The sequence below is a fragment of the Nothobranchius furzeri genome, chromosome 2 (assembly GCF_043380555.1).
Source record: "Nothobranchius furzeri strain GRZ-AD chromosome 2, NfurGRZ-RIMD1, whole genome shotgun sequence".
In the NCBI taxonomy this organism is placed as follows: Eukaryota; Metazoa; Chordata; class Actinopteri; order Cyprinodontiformes; family Nothobranchiidae; genus Nothobranchius; species Nothobranchius furzeri.
Genome location: NC_091742.1, coordinates 15,269,201 through 15,291,893, shown reverse-complemented (window position 1 = coordinate 15,291,893; position 22,693 = coordinate 15,269,201). Strand labels below are relative to the sequence as shown.

General features: G+C 40.7%; 2 protein-coding genes across 5 annotated transcripts; one reads left to right on the top strand and one right to left on the bottom strand.

Moving 5' to 3' along the window:
• Positions 1–2,812: 2,812 nt before the first annotated feature.
• On the bottom strand, positions 2,813–8,170 carry vipas39 (VPS33B interacting protein, apical-basolateral polarity regulator, spe-39 homolog). The gene is made up of 19 exons (XM_070548803.1): positions 8,106–8,170; positions 7,681–7,773; positions 7,430–7,532; positions 7,211–7,348; positions 7,065–7,103; positions 6,932–6,996; positions 6,805–6,861; positions 6,601–6,693; positions 6,487–6,520; positions 5,370–5,472; positions 5,259–5,286; positions 4,408–4,481; positions 4,239–4,314; positions 3,892–4,026; positions 3,736–3,777; positions 3,485–3,661; positions 3,321–3,410; positions 3,117–3,221; positions 2,813–3,046 (listed from the first exon to the last, which is right to left on the bottom strand). Exons 2-19 carry the CDS (start codon positions 7,771–7,773, stop codon positions 3,026–3,028), a joined length of 1,473 nt encoding a protein of 490 aa, XP_070404904.1. The 5' UTR covers positions 8,106–8,170; the 3' UTR covers positions 2,813–3,025.
• A 625-nt stretch (positions 8,171–8,795) lies between these two features.
• LOC139066338 (activator of 90 kDa heat shock protein ATPase homolog 1-like) lies at positions 8,796–15,230 on the top strand. 4 transcript variants are annotated; one of them, XM_070548802.1, is made up of 10 exons: positions 8,850–8,987; positions 9,233–9,423; positions 9,557–9,747; positions 12,170–12,252; positions 12,329–12,446; positions 12,532–12,629; positions 12,699–12,836; positions 14,514–14,615; positions 14,693–14,744; positions 14,821–15,230. In XM_070548802.1, exons 2-10 carry the CDS (start codon positions 9,401–9,403, stop codon positions 14,976–14,978), a joined length of 963 nt encoding a protein of 320 aa, XP_070404903.1. In that variant the 5' UTR covers positions 8,850–8,987; positions 9,233–9,400; the 3' UTR covers positions 14,979–15,230. The 4 variants fall into 4 exon arrangements, with proteins under 4 accessions (XP_070404899.1, XP_070404900.1, XP_070404903.1 ...); XM_070548801.1 differs by having other exon boundaries at positions 8,859–8,991; XM_070548798.1 differs by lacking the exon at positions 9,233–9,423 and having other exon boundaries at positions 8,796–8,987.
• The last annotated feature ends 7,463 nt before the right edge of the window (positions 15,231–22,693 follow it).

Below are 22,693 nucleotides of genomic sequence, written 5' to 3'. Positions count from 1 at the left end.
TATTACTATTATCATCATAATTATTATTACTAGTAGTGGTAGTAGTAGAAGTGTAACTTCAAAACTTTTATCATTTAACTTTATTGTAAACTTATCTATTGCAATGTATATTTTCACATTAAAAAACTCTGAAAAATGAACAGTATCATCATCGTCAACAGATTTTTTTAAGCTTAATGTCAAAGATGTACACTTTTCATTAGATTTATCTTATTTTTTCCATTTATTTTTTGTGTGTTGAAATGCAACAATTGTTTAAACACTTTTAAGGGAAAAAACATATTTAATATGTTTTTATACACTCAAATGTTAGGGTGATGATCATGTGTAAAACATTAGTTCAGCATGTCCTCTAACACAGCAAATGAACAAACGGCCAGATCTCAGGAGGACCGTTTATGTATAAATAATTGTTATACTTTTGACTAGGCCTGGGAAAGTAACAAATTTTGCTGGACGATATTTTGTCCAACAAATTGTTGATGATAAACGATATTGTCAACATTATCTAGACCAAAATAACCACTAATATAATGTTAATATATCATAATAATGCAAGTACACCCTTTAAAATGCAACAAATAAACCTTAATTTAACATTGAAATGTCCAGAACCAGAACTTCTAAATGAATAAAAATAACAAACAAAAATTGAATAAAAAAGGAATCTCACTCCCTGTTAGAAAATGTTGCACCAAAAACAATAAAGAAGACCCAAAACAATAAATACAATGGCCTATCCATTGTCAACAGCCAAAACTGCACTTCAATAATGATAATAAATAAAAATAATAATAGAGTTGTACATTTTTTAACTTTGATATATATATATATATATAGGATGGAAAAATTATTGAGATGGGCACGTGACGTGTCAAGGGGTCTTTACATAACACCCCCCACCCCAAATCCGCACAAGCCTGCTGTGTCCCCCCCACTTCTGAAATCAAAATTTCGTCCCTGATTACAGACCAGTCTCAGTGCTTCCCCAGTTTTCTAAAGTGCTTGAAAAATGGTTCACTCAGAAATTAGACAACTTTATTGAAAACAATAAACTGCTGAGTGACAATCAGTATGGATTTTGATCAAATACATCTACATCCTTGGCATTACTAGAATTAAATGAAGAAATTACAACAGCAATAGAAAGGAAGCAATACACAGCAGGTCTGTTTATAGATTTAAGAAAAGCATTTGATACCATAAACCAGTTTGTTGCTTTCTAAGTTAAAGAATTACGGGAAAGAGAGATAGCTCATGATTGGTTAAGTAGTTATCTGACTAAAAGAAATCAATTTGTACAGTTAGAAGATGAAATTTCAGAATTTCAAATTATTACATGGAGTCCCACAGGGTTCTGTGTTGGGACATAAGCTCTTTTAATTTGTATATGAATGATATTTGTGATGTGTCCAAAATATTACAGTTCATTTTGTTTGCTGATGATGCAAATATATTTTGTTCTGGGAATAAATTACAAATTATTTTAGAAAATATGGATTGTGAGAGGACTAAACTTAAGAAGTTGTTTATGGACAATAAATTATTTATAAATTGGAATAAAACAAAATTCATGATTTTTGGTAACAGGAAGACAGATGATTCTGTTACATTGTCCATATATGGTAATTCAGTTGAAAGAGTAAATGAAGTAAGATTTTTAGGGGTCATCTTGGATCATAAACTCAATTGGAAACCTCATATAACATTTATAAAACAAAAACTATGTAAAAGTATTGGACTTTTAAATAAAGTAAAAAGTATTTTGGAGTCATCAACACTTCATATATTATTCATTTACTGTTCTATACTTGACTTATTGTATAGAAGTTTGGGGCAACACTAATCCTTTGTTTTTATTACAGAAGAAAGCTATGAGTATACATATAAAGTAGATGCTAGAACATACCAAGACTTTTTATTGAATCAAAAGTTATGAAATTCAGGGATTTGGTTAATTTGAAAACTTTACTAATTATATTCAGGGCAAAAAAAAGAGGTTACTGCCAGTGAAATTACAGAACTTTTTTGTTTTGATTTCAAATGATGGAAAAAATAGAAAGAAGCCTGAGTTTAAAAGAGTTTTTGCACAAACGACATTAAAGCAAATGTGTATTTCAGTATATGGAGTAAAATTATGGAATAACCTGAAAAAATGTTTAACTACCGATCAATTTGAGACTATATAAAGAAAAAATCATAGAATCATATGATTGATAAGTAAATATTGAATGAGTATATTGATAAGTTTTATTGTGATTTTGTTTACAAAGACAAGGAAGTTCTATACGTGGTTTGTGTATAAGGCCATTCTGTAAATTATATTGTATGAAGTAGAAAGGGTAGGTCATACAAGGTTCCACTTAGGAGACAGTTGATGATTGTATTTTGCATGAATGATGAATGAAACGGCTGAGTGAGAAAATAAATTAACAATTAGCACCATTTTAACCAGAAGCATCCAGTCTTTCTGTCTGAGATCTATAGAAACGTGTTAATGCTGCCCCCTGCTGGACTCATCTTTATTGAATTACTAATTAACATCATTTATTTCTCCAGAAGTTATAAATGTTGATATTAAACCACCTTACCACTTATAAAAACGCTTTATTACAACATGATTTTCATTTTACACTGATGTGTGTGTGTGTGTGTGTGTGTGTGTGTGTGCGCGCACAAACCTTAATCTGAGCTCAGAAAATGAAACCAGCTGAGACAGGTACACAAACGACTCACAGGCGACTTCACACAAACCCTCCTCTCCCCTTCAGTTACTTTTATATTGTCTGACAGTTTTATTTCTAATGCTTTTGAAAAAACATTTTTAAATAATAATGCTGATGACTCAGCAGAATAGGCTCCACCCACTCTGACCTCTGTGAGAGTAACACCATGCCTTCCTTTGGCTGGAACTGAACATCTGAGCTGAAAAGATGTTCCTGTTGTCATGGTGATGGAAGAGCCGTCTCTCACAGGAAGCTGATCCTTCACTTTCACAATAAAAGTCCACAAAGTTGTGATTTAATCAGTTCTTCCATCGGATTTGCTGCAAAAGATGAAAAAAGAATTCAGACAAGTCACATGATGTTCAGGATGAGGCTCCGCCTCCTCCTCACCGAGTTATTCAACAAGACATCGATCTTCCTCTCCTCCATCGAGCCTCGCTCCACCTTCTTACGATATTCTAGTAACAGCTGCCGGTCTTTCATGTCTCTGTACGTCTGATTCGTTGAGAAACAAAGGGTGATGTTAGAGGCACAGACAGAACACGCCCTGCAGCCAATCAGAGAGCTCCATCGGTGGAAACAGACAAAACTCACGTTGATGACGATGTCGTGACATTTGTGTTTCTGGGCCAAACTGATCCTCAGCTCGGCGTCATCCACCAGTCCGACGTACTCCTGCAGCTCCTGTTGGTAACCAGTAACACATGAGGACCTCCCATCCCTGACCCAGGATCCAGGTCACAGGCCCCGCCCCTTACCTTTGTGGGGGCGGAGTTTTTCTGCAGGATGTCGACGACCCGCTGGAAGCTCAGAGGAGATTTCTTTTTCGTCACGCCGAACCAGTTCTTACTGGTGAACAGAGCGTGGACGTCGTCCCATGCCTTCAACTTCGCCCTCGCCGCCAGAACCGTCGCAAAGTACTGCTTCTCCAAGATCTGAGGTCAAAGGTCGCAGCCGTTAGAGACTCAGGGGTCAGGATTGATCAGAAAGAGGAGGAAACGGGTCTGACCTTAAAAGTCTGTCGGATGTTTAATGGGCTGCTGTAGGTCCCCTGGAAACAGAGGTGATTATCATAACCAACCCTAACCTACTGGTTTAACTGGCTCTAACCCTGCTACCCTCATACCAGTTAGTCCTCCTGGCTTCCCGTCTGACTCTCACTGACCTCAGACTCGTTGTAGTGGTAAAAGCAGCAGTAGTACAGCGTAGTGATCAGCGGCATGTTGAGGATCGAAGCTTTTCTGGGAAACCTTCGGAAGATTTCCACCTTTCCGTCTCGCTCCGCCCTCTTATCTGCTGCCTAGCAACCAAACAGATCAAATCAGGTAAGGCTGAGTTCAGACGATCGTTTCTGGGACTGAAACTGGGCCTCCGGTGAGATTAAATATTTGAGTGCATCAGAAAAGTACATTTGAAAAAGCATGACTTTTTTTTACAGATTTCATTTTTTGGGTCGATAAGGAAATGGCGCTTTTTAAAACTGGTCTCAATCCGGTTTGAACCGGTTCTGACCTCGATGATGATCTGTCTCTCCAGCAGAGTGTAGTGGTCCTGAACGTGAGCCGAGTCCTCTTGGGAAAATGGAAGGCTGGAAAGAGCAAATAAACCACACCAAACTATAAACAAATAAAAACGCACATCGTCTGGTTGTAATCAGATTACTCCTTTAGGTATCACTAACCTGAGACAGCTTTTCAGGAAGTCCCGCCTCTTGTTTTCATCAGCGATGCTCTTGTGTTCTTTATACTGAAGCAGCTGTAACCATGGAAACAGACAATGTACTACCACTGGGTATTAGTACTGTGTAGTACTGGATATTAGGACTTTATAGTAATGGTCATCAGTAGCGCGTAGTACTAGGTATTTTTAGTTTGTAGTAACGGGTATTATTAACGTGTAGTACTGGGTGTTAGTAGTGCGTAGTACAGGATGTTAGTAGTGCGTAGTAATAGGTATTATTAGTGTGTAGTTCTGGGTGTAAGTAGCGTGTATTACTAGGTATTATTATGGGTCTTTCCCACTAGCATCGGCTCTGCATGGTCTGGATAGCATAGTGTGTCCACATTAGCATAGCTACCTTTTTTCCACGGTGCAACTGGATTGTTTTTCAGCCCTCTTCCTGAGGTGGTCTGCTTCAGGCTAACCAGGGCCAACTGCTGACTGACAGGCCGACTCAAATTCACGCCTCCCATTAGGGGAAGCCTCCGATTGGTGGGCAGAATCAGGCTTACGGCACAGTTCATCATCACACTAATTACCTAGGAGGGAACATCTGACTGCATTCCCAAGCAACGATATGTGGAATCAACCGGGCCAGCTGGGGCTATCCGCACGGTGTGGAGCCGATGCTTGTGGGGAAGGTATTATTAGTGTGTAGTACTGGGTGTTAGTAGTGTGTAGTACTAGGTATTATTAGTGTGTAGTACTGGGTGTTAGTAGTGTGTAGTACTAGGTATTATTAGTGTGTGGTACTAGGTATTTTTAGTGTGTAGTATTGGGTGTTAGTAGTGTGTAGTACTGGTTACTACATACTGCAATGTCCTCCGTCCTGCCCAGGGACCTGAGCAGCAGAAGAAGAAATCAGTTGTAACGTAAAAGGAGGCGGAGCTAAGGAGACTCAGGTGTGTTCAGGTGGATTTTTACCTGAGCAGCTCCAGCAGCAGGCTCTGGTCTCTGGTCTCACTCAGGTAGTGGACAAAATGTCTCAGCGCCGTCTGTCTGGACTCCAGCTCTCGGAATAAAACCTCTGATGAAGCACACAGAGTCAGAACCCGGCGGTTCACTCTGCTGCAGAACCGGACCAGGGGCCTCATTCATCAAGCTTGCTTACGCACAAAACGGGGTCGGAAAACTGCGTAAGCAACTTTCCACTCAAACTTTGGGATTTATGAAAGAAAACTTATCAGAAAAATGTGCGCAACTTTAAGTTTTAAGGACCTGGCTTACGCACATGTTGGACATGGAGAGCACCTGCAGTGCTGCTGCTGAGAAGATACAATTATGAAATCCTGCAGCATTATCACTTGTACTGCTTCATTTTCACACAGAACAAGACCCCCCACACGCACACACACACGCACACACAGCCTGAAGCGCAGAATACGGAATGCAGAATATCAGCAGGGGGACAGATTGAGACGGAATGTCATGCGTCTGTGACAGTGTGTGTGTCCTGTCACTGTGACCTGATTGATCATGCGCCTGCCTACTTGGACAAGGGAGATCTCCCTCTGGGTGACTGGTTAGCGTGCGTGACTTTCACCCAGGAGTCTGGGGATCGAATCCCGATTGGACCATTTTTTTTATATCCGCCACAGATCTTTCTGAAGAACTCAGCATTGACGGCTTCAACAACGCTGTGCCACTCTGTGGATTTTCTCTTATTTGTTTTTAAAAGCACTTCCTCTCATTTCTCCACCTCACCCACAGGTACCTGAACTTCTGCTTCTGTGAAATTGTGCTTCCTTGATCTGCGGTCGTGATCAAAATGCTGCAACTAGCCGGCTTATGTATATGCATGAGATCTACAAGGCACTTTGCATTGACCATTTATGGCAGAAAGTGGGCGTGGTGAGGGTGGGATGTGACTAAAAAGCAGCTGAGAACCTTTCTAGATCGTTTCTGATTTATAAAGCGGAGATTGCGTGCAGCTGTGCGTACGCCATGTCTTATAGGTCACAAACCTACTTGGTGTAAGTACATTTTTTTGCTGAGGATTCTACGCAATGTTTTATAAATGAGACCCCAGAGCCCTACTCACCTTTACTGAGAGTCCTCTTTAAAAAGATCAGAACCTGAAAACAAACATCCAACTCCGTTACTTTGGTCTGACTGGTGTCAAAGTCCATCGATTAGAGAGTCTGAATTTGGTTACAGCCGTGATGACGTTTCCGTCGTGAGCAGCGACGGCAAAATCCAGCAGCAGCAGTTTGTCCTGAAGAGAGCGGAACTTCTCCAGAGACACGACCTGCAGAAAAGTACAAAAATTACAAGTCAGAAGTACAAAAACACAGTAAAAAGTACTAAACCAAGACTATTAGACTAAGTCACTACCGATGGGTACAAACAGGTAAGATACCTTTCCCTGCTGAAGTCTCTGCACCGTCTCTTCAGTTGACCAATCACTTATGAGATCCTGACAAACATATGACATCAGAAAAAACAGAGGACTCCCCACAGTAATCAGATTACAGTCCTGCAGTTACCTTGTACTCCGACTTTGGTTTTCGGAGCTCAGGAGCGAAAAGCCTGACAGACGAGTCGCCGAGCGCTGAAACACAAAATTAGTGGCATCAGTGAAGTGATTAGACAATTCATTCATTCATTCATCAGACTCACTGTCTGTGAAGGTCTGTAAGTTTCCTCCTTTTGGTTTTCCTGCAGACAGATTAAACAGTTGTGACCTTCCTGAAACACGGAGGACGCGCCTCGCTCTGGCAGGATAACGAGGCTTTTACCCAGCATGCACCACGGTGAGGTCTCACCTTTGAACAGGGAGCTTAGAGAGAGTCCTGACTGGCTTTTGTTCAGCGATGAAGTCTCTGTGGTGACTTTGGGGAAGGCAGGCTCTCTGTCTGTTTTCTGATTGGATGCTGCCGTCTCTTTGACGGACCAGGAAATACCTGGGGACACAGAAGCCACACATCATCCTCCTGAAGCCAATCACAGCTCAGGATTATCCACAGGTGGATTTAGTGACTTACTGCCGATGGGTTCTCCGCTCCAGCTGACCTTCTCCACATCATCATCATCGTCTTCACCCACCAGCGAACAGATGCTGTTCACCGCCTGCCTCGACTCCTTCAACTAAGGTTGTCAAACAAAAATCCCAACTCACATGTTTTGATGTTTATTTTAACAGGGGGTTTGGATTATTTATAGCTGTTTACGATTAAATTGTTTATCAGTAATCTCCACATAACAGCTGTGTGGAAGACACTAGATCAGATCTTACCCTGCTGAACTCATCATCATCATCCTCAAAGGTGAAAGCTTTAAACTTGGAGCTGTTCCAATAGTCTTCCTCATCTGTTTTACTCTTCATCATCTGGACACAAATAACAGTTTCAATCCGGTTTATTGACATAAATTATAAGGGCAAGCTGTGTGTTGTTGGAGCTGATGGGGTGACTTTACATTCATATTTATCTAAATAATGACACAAGAGGCTCGTTACTGCCACAGTAGCTGGATTTTATCTATTAGCATGCTAGCAAGCTAACAGAAACGTCAGGGTTTAACTGCTATTTTCCGACATGACAAACGGCGGGAAAAGTAAAATCACTCCAGAAATATTAAGCATTTAAGCCGGAACAAGAAAACTCAAAGACAACAAAGTAAAAATGTGATAAACGTACAAAACCAACCGAATGTTTTTACCTTCAGTCGCCGCGGTTCTCTTCCTACTTCCGTTCTATCGGAAGAGTCGGAACTTACGGCTGCGCAAGGGCTTCTGGGAGATGTAGTAAAAAATTAGGTTTTTAAATGGTTAAAAAAATAGCCTTAAATGTCTCAGCGAAAGTTTAAAAAAATTAACTTTTCTTTATTTTTTATTGTAAATCACATCATTTATCAGCCCAGAGTCAATTTAGACATAGAAGCTCTCTGTTAAATCTGTTTTATTTTTAAATTCCTGCCTATCTAATGTTTTTGGTTAATTTATAGAATATATAAATACTGTTAAATTACCCATCAGGTCATTATTTGTGGCTGAAAGCTCAAATAAATTATTGTTTTTATATTATTCGCCACCATTTAGAAATCAATCATTTAACAAAGATTATCATTAAACCCATCCATCTTTTATTTTTAAAAATAACTATTGATTTGATGATTTTCATTGTGTATATAAATAATGTCTATGTTGATACACATTGCGTTTGTAAACTATAGATGATTCATTTTAGTTTTAATTGTTCTAGCAGTGGTTTAAAGTAAAGTATCTGTATATCTGAGTACTTTAACCACACCTGGAGGAAGAAAACTGTAGTAAACATCTCGGCTCTCTTCTTTTATTTTGTTAAACTCCATCCTGTGCGATTTTATTTTGAAAGTCTTTTGAGCAGCTGGTTCGTGTTTCAGCTGAGATGAGTCCCTGAGACCCTCTCCAGAGTCATAGTGGAGCTAAAACTCAAAGATTACTGGTCTTCAGCCGGCGGCGATCAGACTTCAGAGATCTGTGATGGCCAAATGGGGAGAAGGAGATCCTCGATGGATTGTTGAGGAGAGAGCAGATGCCACCAACGTCAATAACTGGCATTGGTTGGTGTGTCCTTTTATTCTGGTTCTTGTTATTGGTTGTTTCTTCCTGTTGATGAAGCTGGAGCTAGACTCTGAAAGCTCGTCTGAAAGTGATGACCAACTTGCTGAGAATAGAAGAACTTTAAAAGCTGGTTCATATGACATGTTTGTTTAAAAAAAAACAAGACTGATTCATGTTAAGGCCTCTGGAGGCTTTTATTCTGAAAATATGTCTTTTTTTTTTACACTTTCTTCCATGTTTCTAGGAACCATAAACGACTAGAGTCTCCCAGTACTTCATCCTTGGAACTACACGTCCAAATGAAACTCTTATTGTGTAGATATGAAAATGATCAAACCTATAGGAGCTAATCTGGTATCCATGGTAACAGCAACTTCTAGCAGCTTGGAAGAATCTTCCAGACATATCTGTGATGTATTGGAGGGAGTTATTTTGGTGAGAGAGAGAGAGAGTGTGTGTGTGTTATTTGACACTGCAGCACATGTGGAGATATTTTTAAATGCTGTTATAACAGGAATGGAATGGGGCCTTTAAACTTCAGGAAGTCTCTTCCCCTTCTCCTGATCAGGACCGAGCGGGACGTTTCCAGTTGGTCTTCCGACCTGCTCCGTCAGCTGCTGCTCAGCGTTCGTGTTGAGGGACCGGAGGGAGTCTGTCAGGTGACGGACATCAACAAGCTGGAGGGAGAAGCTTCCATCAACAACCGCAAAGGAAAACTTTTCTACTTCTTTGAGTGGCAGCTGAAGGCCAACTGGTTAGGTCTGTAAACATCCATCCATCCATTCATCCATCCATCCATCCATCCATCCATCCATCCATCCATCCATCCATCCATCCAGCCGTTCATCCATCCGTCCTTCCATCCGTCCATCCATCCATCCATCCATCCATCCATCCATCCATCCATCCATCCATCCATCCAGCCGTTCATCCATCCGTCCTTCCATCCGTCCATCCATCCATCCATCCATCCATCCATCCATCCATCCCTAGGCCATGCAGCTTTGTATAGCACATTTCAAACACAAAGGCAATTCAAAGTGTGTTACAGAAACAAGAACAGCAAACACAGTAAATCAAACAAAGAAATGTAGAACTTAATTTCAGATTTAACAAACAGATAAAAGGGTGAGCAGTTACAGAGCAGAAGGTGCAGCATAGCGAGCATTTATTCAAAGGCTGATAAACATTTCTACAGTTGGGGCAGATCTGAAGTCACGAGGAAGCTGATTCCATCTGTGAGCAGCATAGTAGCTAAAAGCAGCTTCACCCTGTTTGGTTATGACCCGGTTCTACCAGCTAGCTGTTTCCCAGGGATCTGAGAACCCTGCTGGGTGGGTATACAGGAAGGAGATCCCACATGTACTTTGGCCCCCATGCCATTGAGAGATTTATAGACTAGTAAAAACACTTTGAAGTCGATTCTGTAGGGATTTAAGAACAGGAGTGATGTGCTCGGTTCTCTTGGTTCTTGTTGAGACTCTAGCATGAACTGTGGTTGTTTTACGGCTGTTTTGGGAAGACCAGTTAGGAGACCATTGCAATAGTCCAGCCTGCTGGAGATGAATGCATTAATTAGTTTATCTAGGTCTTGTCTGGACACGCTTCCAGGTCCTTTTGTTAAGGGACCCTCAGACCATTACCCCTGAGTAACCCTTGTCTAGGGGACCATATTCATTAGGCGATAGAGCTCGGTAGATCTGGGTGCTATCTGCATAACTGTGGTAGGTGATGTTGTTAATGTTTAGGACCCGGCCCAGTGGGAGCATGTAGAGATTGAAAAGCAGTTTTCCAAGAATCGAGCCTTGGGGGACACCACATGTCAGGGCCATTTGCTTTGATTTGTGTTCACCAATGAAAACAACTTAACTCTTGTCTGTGAGGTATGATTGGAACCAACTACGGACTGTGTCTGAACGTCCCACCCAGTTCATTAATCTATCTAAGTTCCAAGAAGTTGTTCAGCTGGATCATAACAGCTTTTTCAATAATTTTCCCAATGAAGGCCAGATTAGAAATCGGTCTGTAATAATTCATCACTAATGGATCTAGTTTACTTTTCTTCAGGAGAGGCTTAACAGCAGCAGTTTTCCGTCAATTTGGGAAAATACCCGACATTAAGGAGAAATTAACAATTTTCAGTACATCAGCTTTCATGCAACTAACCCTTTGATGCATAATGGTCACTACAGTGGACAGGTACTCAAAATTGTTATTTATTAATTTTTTGCTATTAAGCACAGCTATTGAAGACTTTCTTGCATTTGAGCCCCTCCATTTGGACTTCAGTAAGTCAAGCCAACATATTTCATGTTCAGAATGCACGCTGTCCACTGAGGTGGACATGCAATAAATTATTAGTAAATTATTAAATGTTACAAAAAATATTTGTTGAAATTTGTTTCATTCACACCTAAAGATGAATGAAAAAAATTGTTAAAAAATATCATGGTTGAAGATTTCATAATTCATGCATCAAAAGGTTAAAGACATTTTTAAGGACTTTAGTTAGTAGTACATGAAGACAACAGGTGAGTTTAAGCTCTTAATTATGTCCTCTAGTGTTGTGGCACTAGTCATGTTGAGAACTGGCGTTCTAGCCGGAGTGGGTGTGGCTGTAGCAGTGGTCTGGTTGTGTTGGTTGACATGGAGGAGTGAATGGCTAATCTGATGTTTAAGATGTTCTCGTTGAAAAGGGACGCAGACTCGTTTCACTTAGATTGGGACGTGAAATCAGGAGCTAACTGTGTTGGTTGATTATTTAGCCTCTCCACAGCGGCAAACAGAACACAAGAATTATCAACGTTACTGATCACTTAGGAGAAAAAGGCCTTATTTAAGTACGCAGCTGCTGTCTGCAGGACTGAAGGTGAGCAGGATTCTCTCTTCTGGTTTGTAACCATTTAGTGAACTTCCATGGAGCTTTTTGTTATTGTTTAGCTTTTCTGGAGCAATGGCATCAATGACCTCTGGAGTGTTGCTGTTGAAGTGATTTAGAAGTTGGTTGTTAGACTTGTTGATTTATTCAGAAGTTCACTAAAAACTGATGCAGAGGGTTTTTTTTTTAGAACAGCTGAGTTATGACGGGTAACGGGTAAAACTGATATTTCAGAGAAAACACAGAAATGGTCAGAGGGGCCAACATCCTCAACAATGTCTGCATCCTGTTTTCTATCTGCAGGTACTTCCTGTAGTGGAGTAAAGTACAGAGGAACTGTTGACGTGTCCAACTTGTCTGATGAGAACAACGAGGACGACCTGGACGTGGGTCAAGCTCTTGATCTTGATCCCAAACCAGCATCCTGATGACAATATTACTAACGAGGATGTTCTTTTGCAGATATCTGTGTCTCTGTGTAGGGACCAGCCCAGCACACCACTCCTGGACCTCATGAAGAGGTCTGGGATCAAGGAGGTCCGTAAGGTTCTGGGCAGGTACACCCATGAGCTAAAATCAGGTCAGTTGGTCACAGCCAATCAGAACTAGCCTTTCAGAGACAGTTGTGACTAGACCAGGGGTAATGTTGACATCTGTCCTCACAGAGTTTAGTCAGGGGATGATCCTACCCACTGCTGATGGACAGAAGTCATCTGCACCTGCTCTGTCCACAAAGAACCAGGTCAAGACCTGCAAAACTCAGGTAGGTCCTACCTTTGCTTCTGACTTCACTCTGAGTGGACCAGACCTTTAACCTGTTGGTGTTCTTCAGATCAGCTCCAGCACTAAGTCCTCATCAAGCCCAAGTCCTTGTTCCACTGGAGTTCGTATCTCTACCTGCAGCTTTCTTCTGACGGAAACGTTCCTAACATCACCTGATGAACTTTACCGGACCTTCATCAGCCAGGAGGTACCAGACAGGTCATCCAGTCAAACCAGTCCACAATGGTATAAAATAACTCTATAGACCCGTCTAAGACCAGAACAGGTCAGTTTCATGCGATATTGGACTGCTTTCTGGCAATCACATAAAGACTAGGAGACCATGTCCAATCACACAAAGACTAGGAGATCATGTCCAATCACACGAAGACTAGGAGACTGTGTCCAATCACATAAAGACTAGGAGACCGTGTCCAATCACACGAAGACTAGGAGACTGTGTCCAATCACACGAAGACTAGGAGACTGTGTCCAATCACATAAAGACTAGGAGACCGTGTCCAATCACATAAAGACTAGGAGACCGTGTCCAATCACATAAAGACTTAGCCTGGCAAGCCAGACTAAATAAATGTATTATTTACAAATATTTATACAAACTTATTTAAATTTATTAATATATATTAATATAATACATTTAATATATTATACAAACTTTGCAAAGCAAGAATTTGGTCTAGTTCACTAGGCTAATAAAGACTAGGAGATCGTGTCCAATCACATAAAGACTAGGAGACCGTGTCCAATCACACAAAGACTAGGAGACCGTGTCCAATCACAAAAGATTTGTAGATCATGCCCAATCACACAAAGACTAGGAGACCGTGTCCAATCACACAAAGACTAGGAGACCGTGTCCAATCACACGAAGACTAGGAGACCGTGTCCAATCACACGAAGACTGGGAGACCGTGTCCAATCACACAAAGACTAGGAGACCGTGTCCAATCACAAAAGATTTGTAGACCATGCCCAATCACACAAAGACTAGGAGACCGTGTCCAATCACACAAAGACTAGGAGACCGTGTCCAATCACACGAAGACTAGGAGACCGTGTCCAATCACACGAAGACTAGGAGACCGTGTCCAATCACATGAAGACTGGGAGACCGTGTCCAATCACACAAAGACTAGGAGACCGTGTCCAATCACAAAAGATTTGTAGACCATGCCCATTCACACAAAGACTAGGAGATCGTGTCCAATCACATAAAGACTAAGAGACCGTGTCCAATCACACAAAGACTAGGAGACTGCGTCCAGTCACAAAAGACTAGGAGAGCATGTCCAATCACACGAAGACTAGTGGGCCATTCCCATCTGTACCGAGTCGGCCCCAGCCTGGCCCAGTTGATTCCACACATCCTTGCCTTAAGCCCATGTGGGCTGATTCTACCCACCAATCAGAGGCTTGCTCTAATGGAAGGTGTGAATTTGCTGTCAGCAGTGGGTGTGTTGGCCCTGGTTGGCCTGAAGCAGACCCCCTCGAGAAGAGGGCTGAGAATGAGCCTTGGTTGGCCCGGAAAAATACCAGGACACCCAGATATGTAAACAACCTACGCTACCCGGCCCGGGCCGACCCGGTACAGATGGGAATGGCCCATTGGAGACCGTGTCCAATCACACAAAGACTAGGAGACCGTGTCCAGTTTCAAAAGACTAGGAGACCATCTCTAAACAGCTTCATGTTCCTGTAGACAGACTTCTCTGAAGTGTAAGGTCCCCAGGACTGAAGACAACCTCCCTGGACTTGTTTAAGTGGTGAAGTTGTACAAGTACTATAAGTACTCTAGTGTCAAATTATCAAAATATAAGTACTTTAGTACAAGTACTGTAGTATTGAATAAGGATTTTCTCTCCAGTTTGCACAGGCCTTCACTCGCTCGGCCGCCACCTTAGATGGATGGCGAGGGGGGAGGTTCCAGCTCCTGGACGGCAGTATTAGCGGAGAGTTCACCGATCTGGTGAGGTCACACTGACTCAGCCAATCACAGATTAGTATGTCATGTTGTCATGGAAACTGGGCCTCTGTTCTCTGCAGGTACCGGACCAGAGGATTGAGATGAGATGGCGCTTCAGATCATGGCCCAACGGTGAGTCTTGGATTCCTGCTGCCATGATGCTTTCAGGAATGCTCCAACATCTGAGCCTTTGTGGTTTCTCCATCAGAGCACTACGCCACCATCAGTCTGGAGCTGGTGGATCAAGGAGATGAGACGGAGCTGAGGATGGTGTGTAGAGGAGTTCCTGCAGGAGAGGAGGAGACCACCAAGGAGGGATGGAGGCGCTTTTACTTTCAGGCTATCAAACAGACGTTTGGATTCTGAGGAGATCCTGAAGCTTCCAGATCAAGTCAGGATGAGACTCTTAAAGGTGCAGCAGAACGTGTTCTCCTCAGGAAGGAGACGAGATGTGAAGGAGCTCTGTGGTTAGCCACCAACCACGTTTAATAACCATCATCATCATCATCATCAAAAAGCTTTTATCTTCTCTGTGAGTGGGAAAAACAACTTCACCTGTTCTGCTTCGTTTGTTCTTTTGAAAATGAGTCGATGACAATAAATCCAACATTTATTTAACCAGTTTGCTTCTGTTTGTTTAACACCGACGTTTCATTTAGCAGTAAATCAGTTTTCTTCTCCGTTGGTCGTTTTGTCCTCATAGACTCAGACTCTTATTGCTCACAGCCTTTGCAGTTTTGCATTGAAACAAACAAACAATACCATAAAGAGGCGCATCCCTTTAAAATGGGGGGGGGGGGGGGGGGGGGTTCCAGGTGGGGCACTTTAAGCACAACTCTTCTCTGACAAGTGAAGGTAAAGAGGAAGCGTTTCTATGATGTAGCTTCAGATTAACAATTATGTGGTACAAGATATATGATGATGACTAGTGCGTGTTGTGTGTGTCTGTGTGCGCGTCTGTGTGTGTGTGTGCGCGCGCGTGCGTCTGCGCGTGCGCGCGCTAAGCCCCGGTGTCCTGATAAAACGTCCTACTTTGGCAAAACGTCCTACCCGTAGGATAATTTTAGGTGTCCCCTGACAAACTGCCCTACTTTGGCAAAATTTCCTACTGTACGTAATTTATGCACATTTCTGCTGCCAAACAATAATTCCAGCACAAATTTAAGTAGGTATGACAGTTTACCACTTAACTTTGCCCATCAGAGTATGTTTGTAGCTGATATTCATGAAGCCAGTACGGTTTGACACTTCTTTTTACCCATTAAAGTGTGCTTGTAGGTCACATTCACAAAGGTAGCATGCTTTGGCACGTAATTCTTATGCTTGTAGTTTATAATAACAAAGGTAGCATGCTTTGGCACGTAATTCTTATGCCTGTAGTTTATAATAACAAAGGTAGCATGCTTTGGCACGTAATTCTTATGCTTGTAGTTTATAATAACAAAGGTAGCATGCTTTGGCACGTAATTCTTATGCTTGTAGTTTATAATAACAAAGGTAGCATGCTTTGGCACGTAATTCTTATGCTTGTAGTTGATAATAACGAAGGTAGCATGCTTTGGCATGTAATTCTTATGCTTGTACTTTATAATAACAAAGGTAGCATGCTTTGGCACGTAATTCTTATGCTTGTAGTTGATAATAACAAATGTAGCATGCTTTGGCACGTAATTCTTATGGTTGTAGTTTATAATAACAAAGGTAGCATGCTTTGGCACGTAATTCTTATGCTTGTAGTTTATAATAACAAAGGTAGCATGCTTTGGCACGTAATTCTTATGCTTGTAGTTGATAATAACAAAGGTAGCATGCTTTGGCACGTAATTCTTATGCTTGTAGTTGATAATAACAAAGGTAGCATGCTTTGGCACGTAATTCTTATGCTTGTAGTTTATAATAACAAAGGTAGCATGCTTTGGCACGTAATTCTTATGCTTGTAGTTTATAATAACAATGGTAACATGCTTTGGCACTTGTTTGTAGAAGCAGTCTGCATGCCAAGGTGCTTAAGTTATACAGCTGTCACCATTGAAGTGATTGGAACACCTGACTATATAAACTTTGACAATGAACTCACTCCATTATAGTTACAGTATATATTTACTGAATATATTTACAGATACATATATTTGACATTTATAGATCCAACAGAACACAGGGACAAAGAACTGAAATAGAAATAGTATTCATAACAAATTATGCACATTTGTTGCACAAGTACTTGACCAGGCTGCTGTCATATTGAGCACATCCAAAATGTGCCCATCTGAGACAACTCTCACACTGCACCTGGAGAGGGAGAAGGGAGGGGGGTGGAAGTGTGTTAACCAACATTACGAATTTCATGAGAAAATAATTACTACAGTGGCTTGCAAAAGTATTCAACCCCCATGAACTTTTCCACATTTTGTCAGATTGCATTCACAAACATGAATCAATTTTATTGGAATTCCACGTGAAAGACCAATTTCTCTACCAGCTAGAGACTGGTAGAGACATATCCTAAAAGACTGGCAGCTGTAATTGCAGCTAAAGGTGGTTCTACAAAGTATTGATTCAGGGGGCTGAATAATTACGCACACCCCACTTTTCAGTTATTCATTTGTAAAAATTGTTTGGAATCATGTGTGATTGTCATTCCACTTCTCACATTTACACCACTTATTATTGGTCTTTCATGTAGAATTACAATTAAAATTGATTCGTGTTTGTGGCTGTAATGTGACAAAATGTAGAAAGGTTCAAATGGGCCGAATACTATTGCAAGCCACTATATATTAGCCTGGCATGCCAGACTAAATAAACGTATTATTTAGTCTGGCCATGCTCCATTGACGGCTCTCGGTTGTGGGGCGGGTTCTACCGTTGTCTTTCAAATGATCTCTGCATTCCACTGGACAATGAATGTGACATACTCTTGTTTCACTCTGTTGCATCATCCCACCCACCAGGCATATAGAGTGCCCTGATTGGCCCACAAAGCAGATAAAGCTCTGTGATTTGTTCACTAAGCAGATAGAGCACTATGATTGGCCCACCATTATGGACCAATCACAGCTCTTTATGTGTTTGAAACCCCTCTAGAGAGCTGTGATTGGCTAGCCAGAGTCCTGGTAGGAGCTGCAGAGGTTCCAATGGAGCATGCCTAGACCAAACTTTGCAAAGCAAGAATTTGGTCTAGTTCACTAGGCTAACTATATATTGCATTTGTGGTTTATTTGTTTTACCATTTCAATCATACTGGACTCAGGATCGGCTTCCAGCATGGAACAAACCACACAGTAGTCATCAGCATTACCTAGAAACACACTGGCTTTCAACCTAACAGTTTTTAAACAAAACTGAAAGTGCTATTGCAATACAAAAGCACATGACTCAACTTACTTTGATGTTCTAGCAGTTCGCAAGCAATTTCTGTGCGTTGCAGCCCAATGGCTTCTGGAGTGGACAGTACCCTAGTAACCTCTCCACTCATAAGGTAGTGTTCGGCAAACTGTAAAATATGTTACAGTAATTGCAATTAACTTAATTCTAGTTAAATACAATTGCTTATTAAATACCTTCAACACTAAAGCTCCACAACTGCTGGAGTCCATCTGCTTGTTGTGTGGCAGTCTCTCCATTTTCCAATCCACTCGGAACTCTTCATTTCCTTTCATCTTCAGAAAATTCCTAATAAAAACAAAACAAGTTTTTTGCAAGCATTTTGCTCTAAAAAAACACACACACAAACCAAACAACCCAAAACAGATACCTCCAGTTACGCATAATTTTCCTTTCATAACAACCTTCATTTCCAAGAGGGTCTAACAGCAGTACAGATTGTGAGGAGATTTTGACAACCTAAAATGAAAATCGTATTTAGTAGAATGTGTATTACACTCACTTAAGTAAACATAATCAGTTGCAAACATTTTCAAAATAAGAATATGCTGCTAAAAGAATAATAAAACAAAAAAAGAGAAAAAAACACATGAGGTGTTAACATGTACCACAAGGATCCAGTGTGCACCAAAGTTCAGTGGGCACAACCAAATGTCCTCAGCCGGAAACAACATCTGTGGAATACTTTTTAGTTTATAAAGATTTAGATTCATTTACATAACATGCACTATATGACTTATATAACATCTACATTACCTTGCTGACACATTTAAACTTCCCAGAAAACAGAGAGGTTGCAACAACGCAAGACAACTGATACACGGGTTTCTGAAAAGTGTAATAGTTTTTTTTTAAAAGATTACAAATGTGTATAAAATACTTTTGTGAAATAACCGGCATACGTTCTTACTTGCCTTTTCTTTCCTAGTGAGGCAGTGCAGGTATGCATCAATGACCTGTTTGGATTAAAAGAAGATTATTTTTACAGACCACCACTAGGACCAAAAATGATTACTTCACTTACCTCATCAGAAAGCCACCCACTGTCCTCCAGTGTGTGAAAAGAAGAGTCATACAATTTGTATGGCCCAACGACTGCCTCCACACGCCCGGTGTCTTTTGCAGCCCAAAGCCACTTCACTAAAAACAAAATATGATAAGTTTATTTAGTAATAACAGTTGACACTTGAAAGGAGGAAAAACAATAAAGAAACAGAAAGACAATTGTTGAGGGATTTGAATAAACTTTGCGGAGATTGTACACTTTCAGATACGAATAGAGAGAAATATTTAAAACTTCAATCAAAACTGGACGAGCTTTATTTAAATAAGGCTCAAGGAGCTTTCATTCGGTCAAGGGCAAAATGGATAGAAGATGGAGAGAGGAATAGCTCATACTTCAGTAAATTAGAGAAAAATAGACAGACAAAAAATGCAATAAATTCACTAAATATTAATGGTAAGTTAATTAAAGATCAAAGAGAAATGTCAGTCAGTATTTATAATTTTTACCGTCAATTATACTCTTCTCACCTTAAAGAATTAGATTCCGTAAAATTCTTTAACTACATTGAAAGGTTTATCCCTCAAATTAATTTAGAATTTAAAGAAGAATGTGATATGGATTTGAATATTTCTGAACTTGACAAGGTGATTCATAAAGTAGCACTGGGTACGTCTCCTGGCCAGGACGGTCTAACCACAAACTTTTATAAATACTTTTGGAAAGATGTTAGAGAGCTACTATTTGAAGTTTTACAGGAATGTATTCATAATAACTCACTCTTAACTACGATGAAACAAGGAGTAATAATACTGATACCTAAACCCAACAAAGATAAATCTAATATTGATAACTTAAGACCTATTACAATGCTGAATGTGGACCATAAATTATTCACTCATACACTGGCTAACAGATTTAAAAATGGAATAAATGATTTCATTAGTTAAACTCAATCAGGTTTTCTTCCAAATAGACATATTCATGACAACATCTGTCTGATTCTTGATTTATTAGATTATGAAAATTTAGTAGAAGAGGATGGTGCTATACTGTTCTTAGATTCTTTTAAAGCCTTTGATAGTCTTGAACATCAATTTATTATAAAGTCACTTCAGCACTTTGGATTTGGTAAAATATTCATTGATATGATTACATTCCTATACAAAGATGTATTGAGTGCAGTTCTTCTTTATTCAGGTACGACAACCAGATTTCCAGTTAATAGAGGAGTTAGACAAGGAGATCCTATTAGTCCACTTCTTTTTATTATAGCCAGAGGCGGAGCTGGCCTAAATGGCGCCCTGTGCGAGATCCCCCGTGATGCCCCCCCCCCCCCCACACACACACACACACACAAACACACACACACACACACACAAGAAAAAAATTACACCTACAACGTTGTTTCAAATTGCGTGGAGAGTATTATATATAACAACGTTTGCTAACTGAATACAACATCCAGCTCCTGGCCACCTTCTCACCACTTGTCAAAGTTCTACTGAAATAGTTATGATGACAACACCTGCCATCGCCTTCATTCCTGGGAAATATGAAAGTAGTTGGCACCTTGGTAGGTCCTCCTCGAACTAGCTCTGTGCGTATGCTGTCGGTAATTGGTGATGGCCACTTGGCTGGGTATGAAGAAAGAGGCTCATCATCACCTTCAATGGGACTCATTGGTTGATCGTTCAGGCTTCTCTATTGACAGAAAACAGAAGCGTAACTCAACACATTACTATGTGGACCATTTCACATATTCTATTAAAATACAAGATGTGACATTCAAATTTCTCTAATGTTTGCAGGACACACACACACACACTTGTGCAAAACTTACCTGAAATATCTTGTTGGGGAGAAGTGGCAGCTGGCTGTCCCTCATCAAGTTCACATATACTGGTAGGTCTCTCTATTGACAGAAAATGGAAGCATAACTCACCACATTGCTATATGGAACAATTCCCATATTCTGTGAAAATACTATTTAAATGTCTATAGCTAAATGTTTGCTGGACACACACACGAGTGCAAAACCCACCTAAAGTATCTTCCTGGGGAGATGTGGTGCCAGCAGACTGGCCCTCCTCGAGTTCAAATACTGGCCTACTGGTATGAGCAGTGGAGGTAGATGGCTGTTCCTCAGTGGCAGCTGATGTCATCCCAAAATATCTGCGTAGGGCTCCTGATGTTGCATAAAACAAACAATATAATCTTCATGTCACGTCTGTGCAAGTACAAGTACTGTTACATTGCTAAAATATTACTCATTTACAAGTAAAAGTACTGGTGTTAGAGAAATACTCAAGTAAAAGTACAAATTATTCATAAAAACCTCAGAGTATTATTTATTTTTAACGGCTGATGTCACCATCACTTCTCCAGACTGGGGCTGCCTGGAAATTGTGTGTTTTCCTTTACCAAAAGTTAAAACACCAACAATCTATTAATCATTAATAATTGATAAAATACAAAACAAGTGTTTTTCCCTAATTTTTTGTCATTTTAAGTTTTTATTTCCTTATTCAGCAAATGTCTCCGTCACACAAAGAACTAAATGACCAGAGGAGCCACAACTATTGATTAAATATCCATGAATCCATTTTAACTGGTTAAATTCTTCAACTCTCCCACGCTGCTTCAAGGTCACTGTGAGTTAACATAGCCGCGGTGTGCTGTGCCTTGATCGCAACACTTAACGCAACACGATGACATCATCGACTTGTACAGTGCTGAAAGGCGAGACAGTCTCAACTTTCAGCTAAAAAAAAGACCGCTCTAGCTATTATAGTTTTTATGTTATGGCAGTTTACAGTATAAACGGGATCTTACTAGCAGGGCACCTCCAGCGGCCCACTGCCGCTCTGTTTTTCGTGGGGTAAATAATACATAGCTCATTTCCCGAGTCCAAAAAGAAAGGCGAATGGCACCTGCGCGAGACCTGCCGCCCGCCGTCAATGTATTTCAGCAAAATTCTCAAAGACTCATTTTAATTTGATAGCGTTTGGTTATCAGCCTTTCGGTTTTCCCATTCTTAGCTTTTCATAAAAGCTCATTTGACAAAGAAAAAGTTAGCGGTTGGAAGTAGTTCTAAATGCATGCAACGTAAGAAGCTAGCAAAAGACATTTGAAGGGATCATCATAGCACCATGCAAAACGTTCAGATTACAGAGGTTAGTTAATCAATAAGTTGGGGGAAAGGCGGGAAAAATACCAACTAAATAATAAAGAGATGCATACCTGCATCTTTTCCTCTTTTCTCCTCCTCTTCTTTTCTTTTTTTCCGAAATTGGGCACCAGATGGCTTCGACCGCTTCTTCTCCATTATGTTTGTGAGCAGTGATATGTGACACGGTACCTGTATCCATCCATCATCACTCTCCGAGATCCCTCCGCCCCCCACCTGCTGAAGGGCACTATAGAGCGCACTACAGAGGCGCGGCGGACACAAGGGGGCGCAATAAAATCCCAATATAAACGCAAACAATGACTTTGTTGTGCTTTTATTACAGAAATATTATTATTATCATCACTCATCACTATTATTATTATGAAGAACATGTGATTTCTATGTTTTGTTGATGTATCGGTTGATGGAAGAAAAAAAAAAAAAAAAAAAAAAAAAGAAATTGAATACCGCCCCCTCCAGACTGCCGCCCTGTTCGGCCGCACATGTTGCACATATCAAGCT